The 19,750-nt window shown below is 50.9% G+C and overlaps 3 protein-coding genes across 9 annotated transcripts; all 3 read left to right on the top strand.

The window, feature by feature from the left end:
* Positions 1-43: 43 nt before the first annotated feature.
* Positions 44-4,287, top strand: Nprl2 (NPR2 like, GATOR1 complex subunit). The gene is made up of 11 exons (XM_003476697.4): positions 44-282; positions 786-877; positions 965-1,133; positions 1,566-1,674; positions 2,716-2,852; positions 2,933-3,030; positions 3,146-3,182; positions 3,290-3,383; positions 3,458-3,575; positions 3,846-3,988; positions 4,084-4,287. Exons 1-11 carry the CDS (start codon positions 205-207, stop codon positions 4,149-4,151), a joined length of 1,143 nt encoding a protein of 380 aa, XP_003476745.1. The 5' UTR covers positions 44-204; the 3' UTR covers positions 4,152-4,287.
* Positions 4,288-4,469: 182 nt separating this feature from the next.
* Positions 4,470-10,306, top strand: Zmynd10 (zinc finger MYND-type containing 10). Of its 2 annotated transcripts, XM_003476696.5 has the most exons (12): positions 4,470-5,706; positions 5,899-6,007; positions 7,551-7,667; positions 7,785-7,838; positions 7,942-8,079; positions 8,178-8,266; positions 8,346-8,446; positions 8,943-9,115; positions 9,291-9,416; positions 9,499-9,620; positions 9,713-9,838; positions 9,916-10,306. In XM_003476696.5, exons 1-12 carry the CDS (start codon positions 5,615-5,617, stop codon positions 9,989-9,991), a joined length of 1,323 nt encoding a protein of 440 aa, XP_003476744.1. In that variant the 5' UTR covers positions 4,470-5,614; the 3' UTR covers positions 9,992-10,306. The 2 variants fall into 2 exon arrangements, with proteins under 2 accessions (XP_003476744.1, XP_023415840.1); XM_023560072.2 differs by lacking the exon at positions 7,942-8,079.
* Positions 10,307-10,412: 106 nt separating this feature from the next.
* Positions 10,413-19,674, top strand: Rassf1 (Ras association domain family member 1). Of its 6 annotated transcripts, none has more exons than XM_013159746.3 (6): positions 10,413-10,855; positions 12,815-12,921; positions 16,762-16,866; positions 17,081-17,378; positions 17,496-17,605; positions 18,609-19,674. In XM_013159746.3, exons 1-6 carry the CDS (start codon positions 10,606-10,608, stop codon positions 18,753-18,755), a joined length of 1,017 nt encoding a protein of 338 aa, XP_013015200.1. In that variant the 5' UTR covers positions 10,413-10,605; the 3' UTR covers positions 18,756-19,674. The 6 variants fall into 6 exon arrangements, with proteins under 6 accessions (XP_013015200.1, XP_003476742.1, XP_005006729.1 ...); XM_003476694.5 differs by having other exon boundaries at positions 17,496-17,611; XM_005006672.3 differs by lacking the exon at positions 12,815-12,921 and having other exon boundaries at positions 10,707-10,855; positions 17,496-17,611.
* The last annotated feature ends 76 nt before the right edge of the window (positions 19,675-19,750 follow it).

The following is a 19,750-nucleotide window of genomic DNA, read 5'->3' as shown; positions in this document are numbered from 1 at the left end:
AGGACTTCCTGGGACGAGCCCCCAGCCACGCCTCAAAGTCTTGTTGCGCAGGCGCCATAGAGCTGACGGCTTCGCTCGTGTGTGCACACAAATCTGCTACACTTAGTGATCCAAAGTTCGGGGCCGTCTCTGACAGATGTTCTCGGGGTGGTGACCCCTGCACGCCAAGGACCAAGAGCTATCGACCCGGAATCGGTTAGCACTATGGGCAGCAGCTGCCGCATCGAATGCATATTTTTCAGCGAGTTCCACCCCACGCTGGGACCCAAGATCACCTATCAGGTGCCGCCAGGGGTCACGGGACTGGGACAGGGAGAGGACCTTTTCGGTAATTCATCTGACTGACTGGAGGCGGTGGATTCTCGTGCAGCATGTAGGCATTCGCAGATAATCGTGAAAGGGAACGATACTCAGACCTAAGTCTCGGGCTCTTGTAGCAAGGAAGTGAAAACTACGTCACATAATCAGTGTTTTCGGAAAATCAAGTTCAGGGGAGGGATCTTGGGAACTAAAGTGGGTGGCCCAAGAGAATCCCTGGATTGAGACCTGAATGATTCATAGCATAGTGATTGAGGTAGAAAAGAATGTTTCACGTAGAGGTAACAGCGAATGCAAAACCGGGAAGCCAGTGAGAGCAAAGGATGTGTTTGAAAATACAAAGAAGTGATAGGCTTGTGTAAATGGGAGATAAGAAAACTGAAAGGACTTGCGGGGGCGGGGCCATCTGGTGAGCTCCATCCAACCCCACTGTCCACTGAGCAGCCTCTTGCCACTCTTGTCCCCAGGTCCCTGAGGACTTCATCTCCCGGGAGCTGTTTGACACCGTCCAAGTGTACATCATCACCAAGCCAGAGCTTCAGAACAAGCTTATCACTGTGTGAGGCCCTAGCTGGGTGGAGGTTGGGGGGATCCTGGGAGGAGGGGACTACCTTAGAGGTGTCCTGACTGTGTTCCACCCATGCAGCACAGCCATGGAAAAGAAGCTGATAGGCTGTCCTGTGTGCATTGAACACAAAAAGTACAGCCGCAATGCACTTCTCTTCAACCTGGGTTTTGTATGTGATGCCCAGGCCAAGACCTGTGCCCTGGAGCCCATTGTTAAAAAGCTGGCTGGCTACCTGACCACACTGGAGGTGTGTAACAAGATGGGCGTGGGTGTGCAGAAAGGGAGAGCTGGGGAAAGTATTCTTTGGGTTTTTTGGTTTGTTTGTTTTTTTTTTTTTTTTTTTTTTTTTTTTTTGTCTTTTTCATTTTTATTGGTACCGGGGATCGAACTCACGACCGCCTGCTTGCAAGGCAGGTGCTTATGCCGCTGAGCTAAACCCCCAGCCCCCAGGGGAAAGTATTCTTGTAGCTCCAAAACCCCAGTCTCGGGCCAAGGGTTTAGCTCAGTGGTGCAGCACCTGCCTGGCAAGCATGAGGTCCTGAGTTTGATTCCTGGTTACCCCACCATCACCACCAATAAAAGCCCCAACTTCACCCTGACACCTAGCTCAGAACCCAGATAATCACCCAGCCAACCAGGGGCCCTGGAATACCCACTACACTATCCATCCTCTACCCAGCTAGAGAGCAGCTTCGTGTCCACAGAGGAGAGCAAGCAGAAGTTGGTGCCCATCATGACCATCTTACTGGAGGAGCTAAACGCCTCTGGCCGGTGTACCCTACCCATAGGTATGCCCTTGCCTCTACAAGGACAGCAGATGAATAGAGGGATAGGAAAGTGGTAAGAGAAAGTGAGCAGACCTGCTGGGAGAGAACAGACTCTGGAACACATTGGTGACCAGAAAACAGCCATGGGCAGAGGTGATGATGTCCACAGTCCTGTGCATGATGGACAAGGGCAACAGTCACCAGAACTCTCCCACTCTGCCCCTCAGGCACATTCCTTCCCTTGGACCTGTTTCTTTTTTTTTTTTTTTTTTTTTTTTTTTTTTTTTTTGGTCTTTTTCGTTTTTATCGGTACCAGGGATCGAACTCACGACTGCCTGCTTGCAAGGCAGGTGCTTATGCCGCTGAGCTAAATCCCCAGCCCCATGGATCTGTTTCTTAATGAGGGGAAGAATGGGTGGTACACACCTGTAATCCTAGCTACTCAGTAGGCAGAGGCAGGAGGATGGCAAGTTTGAGGCCAGCCTGGAAAACTTAGTGAGATTTTTTTTTTTTTAATCGGTACCGGGGATCGAACTCACGGCTGCCTGCTTGCAAGGCAGGCACTTATGCCGCTGAGCTAAATCCTCAGCCCCTGTGAGATCTTGTTTTAAAATAAAGTAAAAACTGGCCAGGGTGGTAGATGCCCATAACCCCAAGAGGATCATTGCAAACTGAAGGCTGGCGTAGGCTACATAGTAAGTTCAAGGCCAGAACTATGTAACAAGATCCTGTCTCAAAAAACCAAAACATAAAATAAATGGGCTGGGGATATCGTTCAGTGGTGGAGTGCTTCTAAGTAGGTACAAGGCTTTCAATACTTAGCACCACAAAAAAAAGAAAAGAACAGGGCCAGGGATTTAGCTCAGTAGCATAAGCACCTGCCTGACAAGCAAGTAAGGTCATGAGTTCAATCCCTAGTAAAAAAAGAAAAAGAAGAGAAAGAAAAGAATGATCATTATCAGAGCCACCTGCCTGCCTCAAAGAATTCTGGTGGGTGTGGAAGGTAAGTGAAGGCCTCTTGGGTGGGATGGCCCTGAGGCTATGGATGGGGTTCCGATGCAGATGAGTCCAACACCATCCACCTGAAGGTGATTGAGCAGCGACCAGACCCTCCTGTGGCCCAGGAGTATGATGTTCCTGTCTTTACCAAGAACAAGGAGGATTTCTTCAATTCACAGTGGGACCTCACCACACAACAGGTATGCCAGCCTTCCCTGAGTAGCATCACCTGGTCTGGCCACAGCCCTGGCCTCACCCCCATCAACCCTGCCCTGTCCAGATACTGCCCTATATTGATGGTTTCCGCCACATCCAGAAGATCTCAGCTGAGGCAGATGTGGAGCTCAACTTGGTGCGCATTGCCATCCAGAACCTGCTGTAAGTGGGGCCACAGTCATGTCCAACATATAGACGCCAGCCAGGAAAGAGCCTGAGGGCTGCAGGTATGGGCTGACACATGTCCTCAGAAGCTGAATGCATCTCTCTCCCGTAGGTACTATGGTGTTGTGACTCTGGTGTCCATCCTCCAGGTAGGTGAGTCCAGGGTATGGATAAATGAATCATGGGCTAGGGTACTGGCCAGACTGGTCCAGCTATCCATGCCCAGACCTATCATTCAGGCTCCTGTGCCTTCTAGTACTCCAATGTGTACTGCCCGACACCCAAGGTCCAGGACCTGGTAGATGACAAGTCCCTGCAGGAAGCGTGTCTGTCCTTCGTAACCAAGCAAGGTAGTACTGGGCTGTGGGGGAGGCCACCTTGGGGAGGGGAGGGCCACCTGGTGAGCTGACCCTGGTACCCACAGGGCACAAAAGAGCCAGTCTCCGGGACGTGTTCCAGCTGTACTGCAGCCTGAGCCCTGGCACTACTGTACGAGATCTCATTGGCCGCCACCCCCAGCAGCTGCAGCACGTTGATGAACGGTCAGAGTGGCATTCCCTGAGCCATGAGGGTGTTGCCTGAGGGCAAGCAAACCTTTGTCTCTCTGGAGGAGTCCTAGGTCAGAGAGGAAGCAGGGGCCTTGCCAGTTAGCAAAATCCTAGGCACAGCTATCCCAGGCAGCTTTCCTTGAGATGATGATGAGGTCAGTCTGGCCACTGAGACAGAATTGAAAGGGGGACCACAGGAAATGGTTGACCTGGCTAGAAGGAGGCCTGGGGGCATCACCACTTTTCTCTGGTTCCCCACCCCAGGAAACTGATCCAGTTTGGGCTCATGAAGAAGCTTATACGACGACTGCAGAAATATCCTGTGCGGGTGTCTCACGAGGAGCAGAGCCACCCTGCCCGGCTTTACACAGGCTGTCACAGCTATGATGAGATCTGCTGCAAGACAGGTGGAGGCAGGGAGGGCAGGGCAGGCGGAAGGGGGAGGCATCAGGGAGAGTGACCAGGCCAAGGCCTCTGACCTACGGCACCCCCACCCCACCAGGGATGAGCTATCATGAGCTGGAAGAGCGGCTGGAAAATGACCCCAACATCATCATTTGCTGGAAGTGAGGCTGGCTAGTAGGGGAGTACTGTGTCTGCTCCCTCCAAGTCCTGCCTGGTACATGGGCCCTAGACAAGTAGTCTAATACATATTTTCTGGAGGGTGGCCCCCAGTTATGTAAATAAAGTCATCCATTTCTACCTACCTTATTGAGTACTGCTTCTGAGTCAGCCACCAATGACCTAGCCAGGACAGAATAGTGACCAGTCTCGGCGCGCTGGAGCGCCATCTGGTGGAAAAAATCGACATAGGAAAGTAAATGTGCCCCTTAATTGTAACCTGAAAAAGCTAGAAACAGATGTACTAATGAAAAATGAATTGAGATGGAAACAGGGATTTCGCCAGATCAAGTGGGCAAGAAAGACTGCACAGAAATTATTTAAACTGACCCCTGAGGAAGGAAGAGTATTCCAAGGGAGGAATCAAGTGCAAACCCTGAGTCAAAAGGTGGGCTGGAGGACTTCTTACTTTGAGAAGAGAGAGAGAGAAAAAACAAAAAAAACTTTGGGATTTAAGAAGAACCCAAGAGAAGCCAATGGGGCTGGAACATGAAGGAGATTCAAAAATCAAAGTCCCAGTCGGGTATAGTGGAGTACTCCTGTAATCCCAGCACTCTGGGAGGCAGAGGCAGGAAGATCTCAAATTAGATCCCAGCCTGAGCAATTTAGTAATTTAGTGAGACCCTGTCTTAAAGTAAAATAAAAATAGCTGGTTGTGGCAGAATTGCCATGAGTTTAGAGGCGAGCCTGAATTACTTTCGAAGGTGCTGTGTCCACTCTCCAATACCAAATAAATCGAAGTCCCAAAATAGGAAGAAAGGCCACGGGGTAATCCTGCAAAGCTGCTGGTGAACCGCATCTGAGCTGGTGTTCAGAAGGCGGATAGCTGCAGAGCCGCCCACCTGCACAAGGGTAATGTCTGATGTACTCCTTTAAGACTTCGAGCTGCTGGGAAGGTCCAGAGCAGAAGCTGGTCTAGTGAAGACCGCTACACTTACCCCATGACCAGGTTGAACTAGGAAAGGAGAAAAACTGTGGGCTTTGAGCAGTACTTAGGAGTGGAGTCAACCGGTGCAGCGGGATGTGAAAAACGGATGGAAGGGGCACAGCTGCAGGAGTAGCTGGCGGGGACCAGGTTACCCCAACCGTGTGCAAGCCAACTTGAAGTCTGGGGAGAGAATCTAAGCCGCAAGAATACGGCCGAGAGATGCATGGGCCGCGAGCGTTGTGAGCCAGAAATCCTACATTCCCCAAAGGCTGCAGTCTATTGTGGGTGGGCGTGGCGAGCTAAGTAGGCGTGCCAGAGTGGGGCACGCTGCGCAGGTGCTAACTCCCGTTTCCATGGCGGCAAGACCCACGCGCTCCAACTGCCCAGCAGTAGTTCTGCAACTGTCCGGTCCCAGACCCAGCAGTCCCAAAGCGTGTTAGTGCCCCTCCCCCGACCACTGCCCAAGGTCCGCTGGATCCTCGACATGGGCGACTTGGAGCTGCTGCTGCCAGGGGAAGCTGACACGCTCGTGCAGCAACTGCGCAGCTTCCGGCCTCAGGAGATGGGCTCAGAAGGGTGAGATTGTTCGGACTGGCTAAGTCTCTAATTCCTTGAGTGGGAGGGCTTGGACTTGACACTGCGGCAGGGTCTAGGAGTATATCCCATGAGCCCCTTTAATCCCTCCGGTTAGTCTGCAAAACGACTCAGCGCCCATCCTCGCCCCTGGTGCACACATGGGCACCCAAATGCACTCACCCTTCTGTGCAGGTGGAACCAGCAACATGAGAAAATGGAGAAGCTGAACATGCAAGCCATCCTTGATGCCACGGCCAGCCAGGGAGAGCGCATCCAGGAGCTGCTGGTCACTTATGGAAAGGTATGCCAAGGATTCCTGCCTTTCCTATATCTCAGCCACCCTACGCCTCAGGGGCCTCAGGTTCTCTCTGGGCAGTGCACCTCTGCCACCCCCACAAAGGGGAAAGAGTAATGTGTTACATCTCCTTGCATACTCCTTATGAACAGAAACCAGGCACACCAAGTCTGTGGTAAGGGATGGATTGATTACAGAGACAGTTATGGATCTGAAACAGGCTAGGCTATAGAGAAAGGCCCCATGTGCTAAAATCATCCTAAACTGACTCGTAAGTCCATAGGAGATTCTCAGTGAAGTACATTTGGGAGTTCGACTTAGAAGGAAGCAGCCTTTCTGACATGGGAGAGACAGGGAAATGACTGGCTGGAAAATGGCCAGGAGGTGGCACAAATAGCAGACTCAAGACATCACTTGAGTAAGTGCCTGCTTGGCAAACTCAAGGTAATAAGTTTGATCCCCGGTACCAAAAAAACCCAAAAAGATATCATTTGATAGGGCCAGGGGTTAAGCTTTATGGTGTAAGTGCCTGCCCTGGCAATCTCGAGGTCGTGAGTTTGATCCTAGTACCAAAAAAGGAAAAAAAGATATCACTTGATAAAAGAGTTCCCCTGCAAGTCCACCACTAAGGGGTAGGGTGGGAATAGTATTGGGAGCCAAACAGCCCCCCAGTCTGCCTAGTGAGGGGTACTGTGAAAGGATAAGAAAGAAAAATTTTGTAATTCATGAGAGAGTCTGGGAGGTCACTTGGCTCAGGATGGACAAAGGCACACTCAAGCCACTCTTTACTGGGTGTTATACTATAGTCAGAATGCATTTGTGACCTTATGTTGATGAAGATCTTTATGTTGATGAGGACAGTGGGGAGAGAGGCAGGTTAAGGAGTTTGTTCTTTCCCCAAAGTGAAACTATTTGTATTACTACTGGGTTCTCAAGAATGTCTTCAGCTGATGTAATCTTGCCCTGGGGCATCACAGCATCACAGGACAATTGAGGCCTCAGCTGTGACCAGAGGCACATAGAATTATGTTCCCACATACCATAGCCAGCCAGTATGGAAGGCACTAGGCCTCGGACAAGCCTAATCACAATTTAATTATGAAATGATTTTTCCCCAACAATTATACAGAATGGTCCTCAACAGAATAGAACATTATAAAGGGTCCTGAATAAGAGTGAAACTAAGGACACAATAAAGAATCTTAAAGGGCCAAGACAGAACAGAAGAAGGGCATGTACAAGAGAGCTGGCCTAAAAGGGGTACCTAAATGAAGGAAGAGGGGATAGGGTACAGGCTCAGGAAGGCAAGGCAGCTTGATGACAGTGGCCCATCACAGGAACCAGGTGGGTGTCCCCACAGAGAAGTTTGGGTAGTTGGAAATAAAGCTTGGGTAGTTGGAATCTAAAGACAGAGAAGGGAAGTGTACTTATAGGGTCTAGGAGACTCTAGAGGCCCAGAGGAGTTTAAGAGCTGAGTCCAGCTAAGCCAGAGATGTGAGGCTAAAAAGTAGGTCTATGTCATCCCTATTCTTTCTCCGACCTTTGAAAGATCCCAACACTGGTGGAAGAGCTGATTGCAGTGGAGATGTGGAAGCTGAAGGTGTTCCCTGTGCTATGCAGGCTGGAGGACTTCAAGCCTCTGAACACCTTCCCCATATACATGGTGGTAAGCAGGGCCCCCAGCTCAGAATTCGTCTCACTCTATCTAGAGAGCTCTGGACTGGGGAGCTGTAGCCCCTGTCCCTCCCTACAGGCCATGCCCACCTTCCTCTTTGTCTGGCAGGTACACCACGAGGCCTCCATCATCAACCTCCTAGAGACAGTGTTCTTCCATAAGGTGAGACACTATGTGAGGCCAGGGCCTAGCAGGTACCATCCATGTGGGGAAGACATGAGAGAGAGAGAGAGAGAGAGAGGGTTTCCCTCCTGTGCCCCACTAGGAGGTGTGTGAATCAGCAGATGACACTCTGTTAGACCTGGTGGACTACTGCCACCGTAAACTGACACTGCTGATAGGCCAAACTAGCCATGGTGGCCCTCCTAAAGAAAAGGAGTTCCAGGATAGTACCCCTATGCAGGTAGGTTTCCTAAGGTTGGTAAAGCCCCATATTTGGATCTCCCAAGGCCTATGTGGGCAGAGAGTGGCCCAGCTAGGACACTTGTGTGGTCTTGCTAGGAGTTGCAGAACCAGGCAGCGCTAATGGAATTTGAGATCTCCCTGAAGGCTCTCTCAGTCCTGCGTTACATCACAGACTGTGTGGACAGGTAGGCAGTCCTTCGGGGTCTGGTGCCCACAGTGGAGAGCTGGAAGCTTGTGCTCACCTCCATGCCATCCCTCCCCTAGCCTTTCCCTGAGCACTCTGAGTCGAATGCTCAGCACCCACAACCTACCCTGCCTCCTGGTAGAACTGTTGGAGCACAGTCCTTGGAGACGGCAGGAAGGAGGTAAGATCTTCCCTCACCTACCTAAGTCCTGCCCCACTGCTTCCAAGACATCCTTTAGGATTTTTTTTTTTTTTTTTTTTTTTTTTTTTTTTTGAGACAAGGTCTCACTCTGTAACCTAGGCTGGCCTCAGACTCACAGCAATCCTCCTGCTTCAGCCTCTCAAGTGCTAGGATTACAAGTGTGCACCACCATGCCCCACCATCCTTCAAGATTGATGGAAGTGGGCAGTTTGTGCACTGGCAGGCAAACCCTTTTCCCCAAATCCCAGAGAATATCAAGGTGGGCCTGGGCCTTGGCTCTGCAGCAGACAAATCCTATGAGTCCAATGCTGAGGACTCACACTGCTCTGGGATTAGCACCTTCACTGCCTGAGCAAGTCCTATGGTCCAGGTGCTCCCACCTTGCCCAGGCAGTGGGCAATCCCTTATCCCACACAGCAGGCCCACTCAAAGAGATTGCACGGCCTATGCCTGGTGGACTGGTGTTTCTTCCCAGGAAAGCTTCAGCAATTTGAGAGTGGCCATTGGCAGGCAGTGACCCCCTCAGAGCAACAGAAGCTGAGCAAGTTAGAAGGGCAAGTATGGATCGCCTTGTATAACCTGCTACTAAGCCCTGCAGCCCGATCTCAATATTACCTCACAAGCTTTGCTAAGGGACAGCTACTCAAGGTGAGAAGTTCCTTGCTCCTGTCCTCATGGCCCCAGCACTGTGCCACCCCATCCTACCCTGTCTCTTCCCCTGTCCTTGGTCTGGATCTTGGGCTAGTGGGACATGAGCCCCACAGGAACCCATCCCAGGCCTTCACACCTGTTTCACATTGACCTTCCCTGGACACCCTTGCAGCTTCAAGCCTTCCTCACAGACATACTCCTGGACCAGCTTCCCAACCTGGCAGATTTGAAGGGTTTCTTGGCTCACCTGGCCTTAGTTGAAACCCAGCCTCCTAAGAAGGACCTGGTGTTGGAACAGGTAGGCACTTTTAAATTAGTCACTGAGGACCACTGTTCACTTTGTCAGCTCTTTCCTGCCTGTCACCATTTCTCTACTCTAGATCCCAGAAATCTGGCAGCGGCTGGAGCAAGAGAACAAAGGCAAATGGCAGGCTATTGCCAAGCACCAGCTTCAGCATGTGTTCAGCCCCTCTGAGCAGGACCTTCGGCTGCAGGCACGAAGGTAAATGCTGCAGGGCTGGTAGAAGGGGCAGATAGGGTACTTCTGCTCCCCTATTTTCTAGACCCAGTCACACCCTTTGACCCCTTCTTCAGATGGTCTGAGACTTACAGGCTGGATGTACTAGAAGCAGTGGCCCCAGAAAGGCCTCACTGTGCTTACTGCAATGCAGAGGCCTCCAAGCGCTGCTCCAGATGCCAGAAGGAATGGTATTGCTGCAGGTGAGGGCACCCTAAGACCTTGGACTCCAAGCCCCCACTGCCAGATCTCCCACAAGCCCTGGTCTGTCTGCCTGCAGGGAATGCCAAGTCAAACACTGGGAGAAGCATCGAAAGGCTTGCTTCCTGGCAGCCCAAGGTGACAGAGCCAAATGAGAACAGTGGCTGCTAAGGGCTGACCAAAACAACCCATGTGGAATGTTCTCCTGAATCACAGGATCTGGGTCTGTTTTCTGCCACGCCCCAGGCCTGCTAGTTGTGAGCAGAGCAGACCCAGTAAAGTTACTGGCCCATCCCCACTGATCACACCCAGTGAAGGCACCCCACTTCCTGTCCCACCCAACGGATAGGCTGAGGGCAGGGAGACCTCAGCTTTAACAAACCTGGGCTGGAGGCGTGGGTGGAAGGTGAGGGAAAGGGCCGGATGTGGGGACCCTCTTCCTCTAGCACAGTAAAGCAAAACCCCAGAAACTCTCGTCTCTGTATGATACTTTGCTGCTGTTGTTGGGGGAGGGGGGGTTTGAAGGAGAAAAGGAAAGAAAGGATAAGGGCCCTTCAAGAGTGTCCCGGGCCTGTCCCACTCGAGGGCCAATACAGTCGGCTCACAGAGGGTTTTCACTGCCTTGCTCGAGGTCTCCTGGCCCTTTCCTACCGCCCTATTGGGACCTTGAGGGCGGCGCCAAATCGAGGCCGCCCTGCGGCCCCGCCCACACCCACCCCCCTGCATTAGCCAGGGCTCAGCGCGGGTGACAACCCCGCCCGGTCGGGCCATGTCGACGGAGCCAGAGCTCATTGAGCTGCGGGAGCTGGTACCACCTGGGCGCCCAGGGCTGGGTCGCACCCGGTTAGAGCGTGCCAACGCGCTGCGCATCGCGCCTGCCAGCACGCACAAACCCGCACGGCAGCAGGCCCCAGGCCGTGGCCACCACTTCCAGCCCGCAGGGCCCACCACTCACACGTGGTGCGATCTCTGTGGCGACTTCATCTGGGGTGTCGTGCGCAAGGGTCTGCAGTGCACTCGTAAGTAGTAGCCCCCGCACTCCAGGGAGAGTGGAATGGGCGGGTATGGGACAGTGACATCACTGCAGGGCAGCTCCCTGGAGGAAAGGGTGGATGGGTACTGTCCTGCGGACCTGGTCTGTTACCTTACCTCACCTTGCTGGGAACAGAGTTCAGGAAGATGGTTTCTGCCTTCTGGTATTCTATCTGGTGTGGGGCACAGTTGAGCAGAAGTGGTTGCCTGTGACTAACAAAGTGCTGATGCCAAGTTTGTTTTTAAAATGATTGACATGACTTTTTTTTTTTTTTGTACCAGGGGTCAAATTCACAACCTTGCACTTGCCAAGCAGGCACTTATGCCAATGAGCTAAATCCCCAGCCCAGACATGACCCTTCTTGAAAAAACTTTTGTACCTGCTGTTCTCAGAGTCCACATTTGCAGGCCTGCCTGTGCCAGTGGTTCACTCAGTGTCCCCTCCAAAATTCCGGAGGTGAAGGAAAATTAACCATCTGTGGTAGGGGGCCTAGGAAAAGTGGGAGGGGGCAAGCAGGAATTCTGTTGAGTCTATTTAACAAACATTTATTTTTGAGCCCACTGAAGCCACTGATGCTAAAGTAAGGAAAAGTCATGTACTCAGTGGTCCTCCTGACCTCCTGGGGATTACCAACCAGCAAGAGTCACCAGGTCGGGGCTGGGGATTTAGCTCAGCGGCATAAGCACCTGCCTTGCAAGCAGGCGGTCATGAGTTCGATCCCTGGTACCGGTAAAAATGAAAAAGACAAAAAAAAAAAAAAAAAAAGAGTCACCAGGTCAGAAAAAAGGTGGGGGGTGGGGGGGAGCAGGGATTTAGCTCAGCAGTGTTTTAAAAACCTCACCTGGTCACTTTTACAGTCCACCAGCCCCCTATGCCTGAATCCTATCTCAGAACTGTTGAATCAGTTACTGGAACTGGACCCTAGGTGTAATTTTTAAAACTCCCCAGATTATTCTAATATGCGGCTCTGGGTTATGAAGGAGTGTTTTGGACCATTTAGGGAAGAGCCTTAGGCCTATGGAGACATGGAGATCTCATCCAGTACAAGAGTATGGCTCACATTGACAGGAGAAGCACAGAATCTGTGACAGAATACAAAACAGACTGGGACACTGCTGTGTTTTCAAGGAGAAATAAAGTGACCACTGTGATGAAAAACAGATAAGAGATGGAATCAAAGATGAGTTTTTGCCTCAAACAACTGGGGGAGTAGTGGCAATATGTCGCTGAGATGAGAAATCTAGAAAGGGTAGAATGAGGCCTAAGTTAAGAGTTAAGTTTTGATCATTCACTTGAAATGTCAAATATCCAAGGAAAAGCACTAATCTAAGATAACAGGTTGATGCTAGAGCTTTGGTTCTGGGGTAGATGAATGTAGATAGCAGGGCAGTGATCAGGACTGAACATCGACACTGGAGCTGGAAGCTGAGGCAGCACCAGCCAAGGAGCTAAAAGTATGAGTTGTAGAGAAGGGAGAGAAAAACCTGAAGGGTGGTGCCTGAGAGTCACAAATGATGCAGAGAAAGACAGGAGAATGGGTCCCAGAGTTCCTTGACGTGGGTAGTTTTCTGGAAGGAAGGGCAGCCCTGAGTGGAGTGAATAGAGGAGTAAAGAGGAAAACAGGTGTTTGTAAACCAGTGTTTTGGTCTGAGGGAACAGTTGATAGAGGAAATCATAGATTTAGATTTGTCTTATTTCTCCAAATCAAAGGCAGAAGGGGTAAGCCTGGTGCTACCAGTCCAGCGGCCTCAATCCCTAACCACCTTCCAGCCAGTTAAGATATGCCTAGAAATGAGCACTAGAGTCAGAGTAGCAGTGGGCAATGACCAGGCCCTAAGATAGGGTGGGTGACACAGAGCCAGTCGAGATGCAGCTCTTGCCCTCGGGATGCTCTTCCGAGTTGGGAGCTGGGGCTTCTCCGCCTCACGGCCAGCCCTCTCTACAGACTGCAAGTTCACCTGCCACTACCGTTGTCGCGCACTTGTCTGCCTGGACTGCTGCGGGCCCCGGGACCTGGGCTGGGACCCCGCGCTGGAACGCGACACAAATGTGGTGAGCGCTGGGACGGGGCTGTAATGCGCGGACCGACAGGCGAGAGAGCCCATGTTCAAGGGTAGCCCCGACGCTGCGCTCATTGAGTGAGCATCTTAATACGTAGCTGGTTTCCCCGGGGTAGAGGGGTTAACTCCTCACGTGCTTGGCTGCCAGTCCAAGCGTGATGCTTTCAGGGGCCTCCGCGCACGCGTACTTCCCGCGCCTTCTCGCGCTATCCGCCTCTGTGTTGGTGCACATGCGCAAACTCCCACACGGTCCGTCAGTGGGGCGGGGTCTGCCTCCGGAGCTGGAGTAGGGCTGCTTGGGTGATGAGGTCATTTTTGGAGACGCGGTGTGTATGTCCCCGCCCTTCGATGTTCCTCCCCCAAAAAAGTCCAAAGCTGGATTTCGGGACGTCTACGTTTCAGTCTTAACGGTTGCAGTGAGGCGCCAGCCCTGACGCAAGCGCACACGCAGGGGCCCGGGACCGGTGGGACTAGGGTATCGGGCTGACGGGGTGATGGGCGAGGCGGAGACGCCTTCTTTTGAGATGACCTGGAGCAGCACGACCAGCAGTGGCTACTGCAGCCAAGAGGACTCGGATTCAGAGCTCGAGCAGTACTTCACAGCGCGCACCTCACTGGCCCGCAGGCCTCGCCGAGACCAGGTGGGAGCCGGGGTGCCCGCGGGCTCAGGGCGGGCACCGGGACCCGCCCTCCCCGGTGAGTTGCTGTCGGCCAGAGGCGTTCCGGGGCCAGCCTGCAGAACCCCGTGTCGAGCGCCCCTCGGGTAAAGCTCCGGTTCCAGCATGTTGGTCCTGTTGTCTGTCACAGACCAGTTGAACCAGAGCTAGCTGCTCAGTGACTTAGGGTGGACGGGAGACTAAATGACTCTGACTAAAGTCAGCTGTACAGCCCGCGCTAACATCTTGATTGTGCGCGCTAACATCTTGATTGTGCGTCTGGGCGCTTGCTCCCACGCCTGCCCTAGGAGAACAGAGGAAGTGGAGGGGGAGGAATCCTCGCCGGGAAATGAGAAGTGTGTTTCCGAGGGAAGAGGCAACGATCCCACCCCACCCCATTCGCACCCCGCACCCCAGGATGGAGCTTGCTGGTCTTTCTCTTATACCAGTAGCTGGGATGGAGAGGATGCATTCTCTCCTCTTGGGAAAGAGGATTTGGGAATGGATAGAAAGGAAGCCTCCTTTAGGCCTGTAAGCATTCCCAAGCAGTCTACCCACAAGAAGGTGGGTGAAGACCAGTGAAAAGAGATCCAGAAGATCCAGATTACTAACCTAAATTTGTAAAGTAAGGTGCCAGGGCAGCAGAGCCTCTCAGAGTCCACTAGATCCCTTCATTAGCAGAGATCTCCGTGGAGGTGCCCTGTCCTGAGCTGGAATGCCTCTGGGGAGTGTACAGGCTAGAGCACTAGGAAACAGAGATAGGTCTGGGAAGTTTAATAGAGCCGCACTCGGCACTTGAAGTCCTCATTTAAGCCAAGAAAATAGAGTTGTGGATGATGCTTTAAATGCAATTTGACAAAATTCCTTCTAGAAGGGGTGGTACTCAGCACCTCAAAATCTGAGCTCTGAGTGAGTGCGGAGTTCAAGTGCAAAGGTAGGAAAACAACAAGACACTAGCCAACTTGCAAAGGATGCTGAGAAGTCCCATCATATGTGAAATAAGACCATCAGTCAAAATTAACTGAAGCAGAGGAGAGGGACAGGTTGCTATTGTGCAAAGAAGGAAAATTCCACAGTCCATGGTCCTGTACGTTGGTAGGTCATTGTTAGACTATTCAGTGCCAGACATGGTAGTCCAAACCTGTAATCCCAGCACTGGGGAGGCTGAAGCTGGAGGATCGCCTTGAGTTTGAAGCCAGCCTGAATAACATAATGAGACCCCGTCTCAAAGAAAACTTAAAATCTAGGCAGCTTCGGAAACAAAAACTTCCACTTCTACAATTCTGCTTCCTCTTCTACAATCCTGACAGGATAGCTTAGTGACTTTAGTTCAAGTCCCTTATATTACAAATGAGAGTAATTGGGGCTGGGGATTTAGCTCAGCAGCATAAGCGCCTGCCTTGCAAGCACACAGTGCTGAATTTGATTCCTGGTACCGATTAAAAAAAGAGAGAGAGAGTAATTGTATTACAGTTGAGGACCTTTTACCTGGAGAAGGGGAGAACTGGAACTGAGGTCACTGAGTCCAGGTTCAGGACTCCAGGATAACTCAGAGGGGAAGAGGAAGTGTTATCCATCCCAGACTGGTCTCAGAGACCTCACAAAGAAGTGGAATAAATTAGCACTATCCCAGTGCCTTCCTGTTCTGTAAACACTGCTCTTCCTTGTCATAGCAGAGCGGTAGTCTACTCAGTATTCCTTCTGCCCCCAAGCCTCTCATCTGGGTATTCCTTTCCTCTCGGGACCACTCTTTTATCCCAGCCTGAACAAACACACCCACCCTCCAGCCTCTAGCCTCATTTTGGGGAGAATACAGGCTAGAGCACTAGGAAAAAGAGATGGGTCTGGGAAGTTTAGTAGAGCCAGCAGCCACTGCCCAAGTTCCTCATTTTTCAGGACCCATACCATTTGTTTTATTTGCTGGTTGGTTTTAGTTTTTGATTTGCTTGGGGATTGTAAAGAACTGATTGCTCAAAAGTCTTGGACTTTATTGTGCTATATTATCTTCCCATTTATACTCATCAGTAATAAAAACAGATTAGGGAGCTTCAAAGCAGCAGTCTGGGAGCTCCCTGACCGTTCTTGGCTCAGAGCTTGAAGCACAGTGTCTTTCTACAGGAGACCTTTTAGTGAAAACACCCCTTCCTGAGGCTTTGGTTAATGGTGATCTCTGCTGTGCTTGAGACACTCCCATTACAAATAGGGCCTCTGTGACATCAACAGGAAGTAAGACTAATGTACTTGCAGCCAATCAGTTTGGTAAAAAAAAGTTCAAAACCAAGGCAGCTCTACCCTCCTGGCAAGAATCCAATCCCTAGAAGAGGATATGGAGATTTTAATGGTAAACCTAAAGTCTTTGGGCTAAAGGGAAAAGTACAGAAGCCCACTTGTTTGGCACATATGGGATGGGCTATACCGGGAAGTTGCCTGTATACCTCTGGTAGATTGAAGCCTGGCCTAAAGCCACCTTTGATGCAGGTTGGATCAGAGTTAACTGGCATGTCACAGTGCTTTCCTTACTGTGCCTGAGACATGGAGAATTGGCTCCAGGAATCCCACTAAGGAGTGTGGACATTGTAGGTTGCCCTGCCCCTCCTGCCCACTGGTGACTGGATTATTGATGTAAATCAGTCCCCACACCTGCTACCCTGCAGGGGGCCATGGCCCTGTGCCAGAATAGAGTGGACAAATGGAATGCCTTCTCCAGGACAAACCCTGACTCTAAACCAAATTGGGTACTGAAATCAACTGTGCAGTTGGGACATGGTTTTACTGTTGTCTTACTCACTTGTTCATTGTGGGGGCCTGGGGACTGAACCCAAGGCCTCATTCATACTAGGCAAGTACTCTCCCACTGAGCTACACTACAAAGTCCTGAGATATGATTTGACTCTTAAGAGTTTGTAATCAGATTACTTGTTTTCCTAGTTCCTAGCCATATGTCTTAAGTTGCTCCTGATACTTTGCCACGATTAGATCCACAACTTGTACTGAGATAGCCCTATACGGGCAGTGGAGAGAAGCCCAATGAATCTGGCTTCGTTTCTACCCATAGCATGCAGATTCAGGAGTGGTGATGAGATCAGGGTAGATGGAAATCAAAGGCTGCCCCAGGGCCATTTTTCAGAGAAGTCCTGGTTTCCTTAAAGGGCTCTGTATCTATGCTGGCCTTTTAGGATGAGCCTGTGGAGTGGGAGACACCTGATCTTTCTCAGGCCGAAATTGAACAGAAGATCAAGGAGTATAATGGCCAGATCAACAGCAATCTCTTCATGAGCCTGGTGAGTTGACAGCTCAGGAGGAGGGTGTGGGGAGGGGCAGGAACCTAGCCATGTGACTGTGTCCCAAAGAGTCATAGCCAAGTGTTATTCTTGGGTGGGCCCAAGCAGCAGTGTACGTATACCCAGCCTTTGCTGCAAGTAGACAAGAAGAACTCAGGGCTGTTCTCTCCCACCAGGAATCTCCTGTCATAGTTTGGTTTCTATTTCTTTTTAGAACAAAGATGGCTCCTACACAGGTTTCATCAAAGTTCAACTGAAGCTAGTGCGTCCAGTCTCAGTACCCTCCAGCAAGAAACCACCCTCCTTGCAGGATGCCCGGAAGGGATTGGGGCGAGGCACAGCCGTGAGGCGCCGCACCTCCTTTTACCTGCCCAAGGATGCTGTCAAGCACCTCCACGTGCTGTCACGCACACGGGCAAGTGAGGTCATTGAGGCCCTTCTACGGAAGTTCTTGGTGGTAGATGATCCCCGCAAGTTTGCACTCTTCGAACGGGCTGAACGTCATGGCCAAGGTAAGCTTCCTGTGCACCCCTACCTGTGCGAGGGTGTGTAGACGTATGCCTGTGCTCACAGGGGCTGAGGTAGCTGGGCCGGCTTCTGACATACCTCTCTCTGTTCCTGGCCTTCAGTGTACTTCCGGAAACTGTCAGATGATGAGCATCCCCTCCGGCTACGGCTCCTTGCAGGGCCTAGTGAGAAGACCCTGAGTTTCATCCTGAAGGAGAATGACTCTGGGGAGGTAAATGTGAGTACATAGTCATCTTTATATTCTTGGTTGTTAGTGGATAAAGTTAATGGGCTATAGGTACAATAAGACTTAGAGGGGGAATTGAGCTGGAAGATAAGACCTGCAAACCCTCTCCAGGAATATATGGGCCTTAGCTAAAGCAAAGGCTTCTAGGCCACTCATGCTAAGGCCCAGGGCCTATCCTAAGAACCTTGCTCTTTCCTGGTATAGAAAATTCTCTAGAGATACAGGAGTCCATCTAATGACATGGGGAGCCCAAGACAGCATAAAGCTTCCTTTTTTTTTTTTTATCGGTACCGGGGATCGAACTCATGACCGCACACTTGCAAGGAGGCGCTTAGGCCACTGAGCTAAATCCTCAGCCCCATGAAGCTTCCTCTTTAAGTGTTTTGACTTTTTACCTGGGGGATGGAGGTATAGTTCAGTGGTCAAGTGTGTGCCCAGCACAAGACCCAGGGTTCCATGCACAGCACCAAAGATGAGGGGATGTCTAGCTCAGTAATAGAATACTTGCTTAGTATGCATGAACCCCTGGATTTGATCCCTAGTCCTGCTTTGTTTTGTTTTGTTTTGATCTTTTCGAGACAAAGTTTCACTATGCAGTTCAGGATGGCCTTAAATTCACTTTGTAGCCCATGCTGCCCTCAAACTTACAGCCATCTTCCTGCCTTAGCTTCCCAAGTGCTGGGATGACAGATGTGCACCATCATGTCTTGTCTTATTTTTTTAAAAAAAGTCTCTTTCAATTATAGACTACATATTTGAAGATAAGTATAATCTGACTCAGTGAGGTGACTGTTTTTATATGATCCCTCTCTGTAGAGACTACTGTCAAGAGTCTAGCACCAACTATTCAACAAAGAGCTTAACAGCAGAAAGCCCAGTTCTTGTGACCATTATATCCTGGTTTTCTTGGTGGGGGCAGGGGAGGTGTCGGTCTGCCTGCTTGGCCATGCCTGCTGCATCCTGTGTACCTCCTTCTACCCCCTTGCAGTGGAATGCCTTCACCATGCCAGAACTACACAACTTTCTGCGTATCCTGCAGCGAGAGGAAGAAGAACACCTCCGACAGATCCTGCAGAAGTACTCTCGTTGCCGCGAAAAGATCCAAGAGGCCCTGCATGCCTGCCCCCTGGGGTGACCTCTTATATCCCTGGGTGGCAGGAGGAGAGCAGGCAGTGCCAAGAGCCTGCTGTGTGAGTGTGACAGGGCCCATGGGCCTGAGGAATGAGTGTACATGGAGGCCTTCCCCTAATAGGGAGAACAAGCCCAGAGAACAGCAAAGGAGCTGACCCCTCGTGTCCACCAATGGATGTAGCAGAACGTGTCTTTGCACCCCTCCACCTCTTACACACTGGGTTACAGCAGTTAAGGTTGCCATGGGCAGCTGCTCCAGGCTTGCAGCAGAGGTGAGGAGATAGAAGTCTCCTTAATGCATGTCTCAGATAGGAGAATCTCGAAGCACCTACAACCAACAGAGTGATGTTTACAGGGATAAGGGCCCTCAGCTATGGAGAAAGGTTGTGTTCTGGGTCTTGGATAAAGTGTCAGGAAAGCTTTTTCAGAGCCAAGAATGAGTGTTCAGAATAAGGTGGACATTTGGGTAGAGTCTGGGTTCCTCTTTATAGTGCCTTCTTAAGGTCAGGGAATGGTTCACAGTATAGTAATAGTGCCTCAATGCCTCCAAGGAAGATGTCCCTGGGCCAGACCAGAGTCTTCATGAATGAGGACAGCAGGCCAAGTCTATTCCTCATTTATCATCAAAACTGGGTCTTCCTCATTTGTTTGTTAAGGTCTCGATTTGTAGTGCAGTGTTGAACTCCAGTGTAGCCCAGGCTGGCCTCGAACTTGTGGTGATTCTTCTGCCTCAGACTCCCAAGTGCTGAGATCACACCATACCTGGATCCCTCAGATATTTTTGATGAAATGCATGAATGTATTGTATGTGATGTTTTGTGGCCTCAACTGAATGCCTCCTGTGGGGTAAAGGATGGAGTTGGTGGCATTATCAGGGCCTGAGGTCTGAGAAAATTTGTCTGAATAAAGATTTGAGACTCTTCCCTGCTTTTTGTTTTGTTTTGTGTTATTCTGTTTTTTTCTGATAGTCTTGCTATGGTAATACAGGCTGAGCCTGAA

This window comes from Cavia porcellus, unplaced genomic scaffold (genome assembly GCF_034190915.1).
Source record: "Cavia porcellus strain 051 isolate PalLab524CR breed Dunkin Hartley unplaced genomic scaffold, mCavPor4.1 scaffold_5, whole genome shotgun sequence".
Classification (NCBI taxonomy): Eukaryota; Metazoa; Chordata; class Mammalia; order Rodentia; family Caviidae; genus Cavia; species Cavia porcellus.
Note: the sequence above shows the minus strand (reverse complement) of the source record. Positions and strands in the feature narration are given on the sequence as shown.

Bases quoted from the DNA above. Each gene is read 5' to 3' on its own strand.
- Nprl2 (XM_003476697.4), top strand. From the start codon at position 205: ATGGGCAGCAGCTGCCGCATCGAATGCATATTTTTCAGCGAGTTCCAC. The intron at 3,384-3,457 runs GTAGTACTGGGC...TGGTACCCACAG, and splicing joins GTCCTTCGTAACCAAGCAAG to GGCACAAAAGAGCCAGTCTC. The intron at 3,576-3,845 runs GTCAGAGTGGCA...TCCCCACCCCAG, and splicing joins CTGCAGCACGTTGATGAACG to GAAACTGATCCAGTTTGGGC.
- Zmynd10 (XM_003476696.5), top strand. From the start codon at position 5,615: ATGGGCGACTTGGAGCTGCTGCTGCCAGGGGAAGCTGACACGCTCGTG. The intron at 6,008-7,550 runs GTATGCCAAGGA...GACCTTTGAAAG, and splicing joins TGCTGGTCACTTATGGAAAG to ATCCCAACACTGGTGGAAGA. The intron at 9,417-9,498 runs GTAGGCACTTTT...TCTCTACTCTAG, and splicing joins AGGACCTGGTGTTGGAACAG to ATCCCAGAAATCTGGCAGCG.
- Rassf1 (XM_003476694.5), top strand. From the start codon at position 10,606: ATGTCGACGGAGCCAGAGCTCATTGAGCTGCGGGAGCTGGTACCACCT. The intron at 16,867-17,080 runs GTGAGTTGACAG...ATTTCTTTTTAG, and splicing joins GCAATCTCTTCATGAGCCTG to AACAAAGATGGCTCCTACAC. The intron at 17,379-17,495 runs GTAAGCTTCCTG...CCTGGCCTTCAG, and splicing joins GGCTGAACGTCATGGCCAAG to TGTACTTCCGGAAACTGTCA.